Source organism: Cicer arietinum, chromosome 2, assembly GCF_000331145.2.
Source record: "Cicer arietinum cultivar CDC Frontier isolate Library 1 chromosome 2, Cicar.CDCFrontier_v2.0, whole genome shotgun sequence".
Classification (NCBI taxonomy): domain Eukaryota; kingdom Viridiplantae; phylum Streptophyta; class Magnoliopsida; order Fabales; family Fabaceae; genus Cicer; species Cicer arietinum.
In genome coordinates this window covers 9,139,735-9,144,745 of record NC_021161.2, presented here as the reverse complement: position 1 = coordinate 9,144,745, position 5,011 = coordinate 9,139,735, and the positions used below count along the sequence as shown (strand labels likewise).

The following is a 5,011-nucleotide window of genomic DNA, read 5'->3' as shown; positions in this document are numbered from 1 at the left end:
GGTATCAATTTTAAATCAAATCTAAACTAATTATAATTCAAATTTGAATTAAAAATATAGTAATTAAAATCAAAACAGTACTAAGAATATGTCAATTATAATCTTCTTCTTCAATTAACAAAAAACTATGATTTTCTTCTTTGTAAAAAAAAAAACTACAATCTTCTTACGAGAAAAACAAACTCTAGTCATTAGTAAGATAGAAATAAATATTGTCGATATTTCAAAAATAAAAGTAATTCTATAAACAAGACAAATAAATATAAAAAAAAACTAATTAAAAATTAAATCAAAATAGTCATCAATTACAAACTAGTGTAAATCTATTAGTAAGCAATCAATAGACACTAACGTCTTTCAATTGAAGCAAAATCACTTTACCTTCAATTTGTTTTCAACAAAAAAAAAAACTTAGCAATCCCACTGAAAAGGTGGCAGAACCCATACAGGAGGTGCCAAACCCTTGAAATAAGGTTTGAAAGGGCAATGAATACCAAAACTTCCATCTTTTACATTATAGATTCCCATATCATAAGGGACTTGAGGATAACGAACTGGTGTATCGTCAATATAATTATCAGTATAATAAATAGAATTCTTTTGTACGTAACATGAAAAATATGAAGCTGATATAGACGTTGAGTCACTGCCACCCAAGAATAACACATTATCTCCCAAAGTCTCAAGTTTGATCATATTTATAAGCTTTTCGCCTGTGCAATCCAATTCCAACTTAAACACTTGAAAACTTTGTGTACCATTATTTTCAGAGCCACCAACACAAGGATACACTGTATCTACAAACCTTCTCACCATCCACAGATCTCCCTCCAATGATGTCACTAGATAAGCTAGTGGAAAGTAACTTTCATCTTCATCTTCATCTTCATCTCGTTGTCTAACAAAATTTGGAATTCTCTCTTCAAATCGATAAGGGCAAGTAGAATAACAAAGATCAAAGGAGACAATTTCATTCCGACAAGATACGGCATACACCAAATCTTTGTAGAATGCAACATCGATGAAACCAGTATGGCGCGGGTTGTCAATGTCATCCATGTACGTCCAAAACTCTTGTCCTGCTTTCATGAAAGCAAGACACCCACGGTTAGTATAAATTGCTGCAACCACGTAATCATTTGGATTTGTTATAGGGTCAACCGACAAAGTAACCTTACGTACATCGAATTCATAATACTTATAAGAATCATAAACATCAATCCGAGGTAGAATAATAGGAGCTACATCCTTAAAAGGATTCACCAAAGTTATGACATTATTTTGATCTACGGTTCCAATCCAACCATGAGTTGAACCACAAACTCTCTTATTAGAAAACACTGTCAATTGAAATTCATACACTCTGTTTGCTGATATGCTAAACAAACTTCTTTTTCTTGGACTTCTTTTTCTTGGATTCTTCTTTGAAGGGATCATCAACATAGGCAATATATTGTTCCTAAATTTGTAGTTGTTTAGATGATTAAGCTTTGCAATTGAGTGCCAATTCTTGCATACGGAACCAAACCAAATGTGATCAATTGGTTCAATTAGCTTCGAAATAATAATGTCGAGAGCAAGTGACTCTAAGTTTGCCCAATCCCTTTCCATGGCTATGCTCTGTAATTAGGTAGCTGGTTTTGAAGGCATGTCATACTTAATTTATTTAATATTTATAAGGATTTCATCACCTCAATATTAATTTTTTTTACTAAATCAACTCAAGATTTTATTTTATTTAGACAAAATCAACTCAAAATTCTGGGTCTCCCACGTATCTTGCTAAAGATATATATCATTAATTAGTGCAAATTTGTTAGATCACCCCCCAAAAAAAAAGGTGCATAAAAAGTGGAAGTTTGTTAGGAAAATATTTCTAATTTTTTTTGTTTGTTATTTTTTTAATAAAAATAAAAAATAAATATAATAATGATTAAAAAAGTGTTAAATAAAATTTTAGCCTTTATAAATTTCAAAATTTTATTTAATCCTTATAAAAAAAATACTCAACATTTTAATACCTATAAAATCATAATAGGAATTAAAAATTATTAGAAATCATATTGTTATTGTTACTTCCAAAAAATGTAACTATTTTTAATCATAAAAATAGATGGAAATTTAATTTAAATTAAACGTAAAAATATATTATGTCTTCCACATTGTTTCTATAACATAATTGGTCATGCTCGTGCATATAATATCAAGGATTCAAAGCTTGTTTTCTTGCTAATATTATAACTAACACGGTTGCTTCTATATACATGTTCCGATTCTTTTTGTCATGGATCAAAAGCTTATTTTGTTAGGTATTGGTCTAGTAAGTATTTATATGTTTAGTGTAAATGATATGTAATAGTTTTAGAATGTCGACTAATTATTGGATAAAAATTTGCAATGAGTAGATACATGTGTACTTAAATTCAATTCACGTAATAAAATGTGAAGTGAGTAGGGGTAATGCGTACTTAACATAGTTCATGTACATATAAATAAATTGAGTTCAAATACATATAATTCTTTGCAGCAAGTAGGAAAAATGCGTACTTGAACTTAGTTAGTTCACGTACATATACTTCACTGAATTCAAATGCATATAAAATTTTGTAGTGGGTAGAGAAAGTGCATAATTGAACATTATTTACATAAATGTTCCTAAATTGAGTTCACGTACATAGGCGTAGGCACAGGGGTAGGCATAATTTTTTATTAAGGTGGTGTGTTTTGTAAGGTGGTGTCTTTTTTATATTCCATAATATAGCTTATTTTGTTGCATTTTATTTAATCTCTATAATTTCTATGTTATGTTTTATGTAAAAAAATATTTATTGAAATTATATGTAATATTTTATATTAAAAATATTTATTGAAGTGATAGATAGTAATTTAGAATGTGAATATCAATTGCAATGGAAATATAGTTTAAAATAGATTAAAATTAAAATTTTGAAAAAGTTAATTGACTAAACTAAAAATTAATACAATTTTACAAAATTGTAAAAATTATATCAATTACTTTACAAAATTTGGAAAATGACCGTACCATTTAAAAGATTAGAAGGACAAATAAGTAAATTTTGAAACATATACTAACAAAATTGTAAAATAATAAAAAGGGAGCAAATTTATATTTAAAAAAAGAAATCTTAAATTTTATGCTGTTTTTGAAATTTAACATATTAAATAAAAAAAAAAACACACCCATCTATATATATATATATATATATATATATATATATATATATATATATATATATAAAGCCAAGCATAGAAACATATATAAAGAAAATTATTATTATTATTGTTGTTATGAATTGTTATTATTATCATTTGTATTAAAGATTCTTTTAAATATGTAGATTTTACAATCGATTTGCTAACAAGGAGGTGTTTTGTTTGTTGTCTCATATTGCAACAAAATTTTTTTTACTCAACAAACAAAGCCTCTTATTATACTACTAAGTTATCTAATTATTATAATTCGTGAAAAAAAAAAAAAAAAAACTAAACAAAAAGTTTTAATTATCAAAATTCTTTCAAAAATGTTATATAGGTTGTGTTAGTCTCACGATAGTTCAATTAACTTCTTCTTAATAATCATACAAGAGCTGCATGTGAGTCTAAGTGCCTAAGTTTTTTCACCATGAATGCATAGCTATGTTTTGTTTTGATTTAATTGCGGTTTTGTTTCTCTTATTTTATTTTAACTGAATTACTAAAGTAGTCTTCTTATTTTATTTTTCTCTAGTTTTGGTCTTTTCAATAAAATTTTGATCCAAAATTCTGTTTGGAGACTAAAACTAGGAAGAAATAGAATGAAAAACCAAAACTGCAATTAAACTTTTTGTTTTTAATTAGGTAGGTGGCTTTTTGAAGATATATCATATTGTATTTAATATTTATAAAGCTATAAAGATTTCATCGGCTCAAAGATTTACTTTTTCTTTTTCTTTTACTAAATCAACTCAAGACATATTCTTGTGCACACACCTATTTTGCTGAAGATATAAATCATTAGGTGCCAGTTGGTTTTTTTTGTTTTTGACTGAAGGTGCAAGTTTGTTTAAATCACCCAAAAACAAAAGTGCAAGTTTGTTAGGAGAATATTTATAATAATTTTTTTAATAAAAATAAGTAAAATATAATAACTATTAAAAAGATCAAATAAATTTTTAATTTCTATAAAATTTTATTTCTAGTCGTAATAAAAAAGATTCTCAATATGTTAATCTTTAAAAAGAAAATTATTCATTTTTAATTCCTACTTTGTAAAAAAGTAATAATATTAGTCCTTCAAAAAACACCTATAAAAACTAAATAGGAACTAAAAATTAATAAAAAAGTTTAAAAATTAATCTTATAAGATTATAATTTTATAAGGACTAAAAAAGTATTTATTTAATAAAAAATTATTAGAAATAAATCTTTTTGTATTGTTATTTTCGTAAAAGTAATTTTTTTAGTGATAAAGTATAGAAAATTTAATTTGACCTAAACTTAAAAATGATATATTTCTCCAAACAAAAATATTGATTATTTGTTTTATATTTTTTTATGAAAAAATTTAATTTTTAACAATAATTTTTTTATTATTATTTGAATGAAAAAATTTAATTTTTTTAACAATAATTTTTAACAATAATTTATTTAATATTTATAAGGATTTCATCCCCTCAAGATGTTTTTTTACTAAATCAACTCTAAGATTTAATATTTTTTAAAACAAAATCAACTCAAGAATTTATTTTTTTTAGACAAAATCAACTCAAGATTCTGGGGCACCCACGTATCTTGCTAAAGATATATATCATTAATTAGTGCAAATTTGTTAGATCAGCCCCCAAATAAAAATGCATAAAAAGTGGAAGTTTGTTAGGAAAATATTTCTAATATTATTTTTTTGTTATTTTTTAATAAAAATAAAAAATAAGTATAATAATGATTAAAAAAGTGTTAAATAAAATTTTAGTCTTTATACATTTCAAATTTTTATTTAATCCTTATAAAAAAA

General features: G+C 24.9%; 1 protein-coding gene across 1 annotated transcript; it reads right to left on the bottom strand.

Moving 5' to 3' along the window:
- Window positions 1–411: 411 nt before the first annotated feature.
- On the bottom strand, window positions 412–1,611 carry LOC101502506 (probable F-box protein At1g44080). The gene has a single exon (XM_004489937.1). The coding sequence runs from the start codon at window positions 1,609–1,611 to the stop codon at window positions 412–414; it is 1,200 nt and encodes a 399-aa protein (XP_004489994.1).
- Between the last annotated feature and the right edge of the window lie 3,400 nt (window positions 1,612–5,011).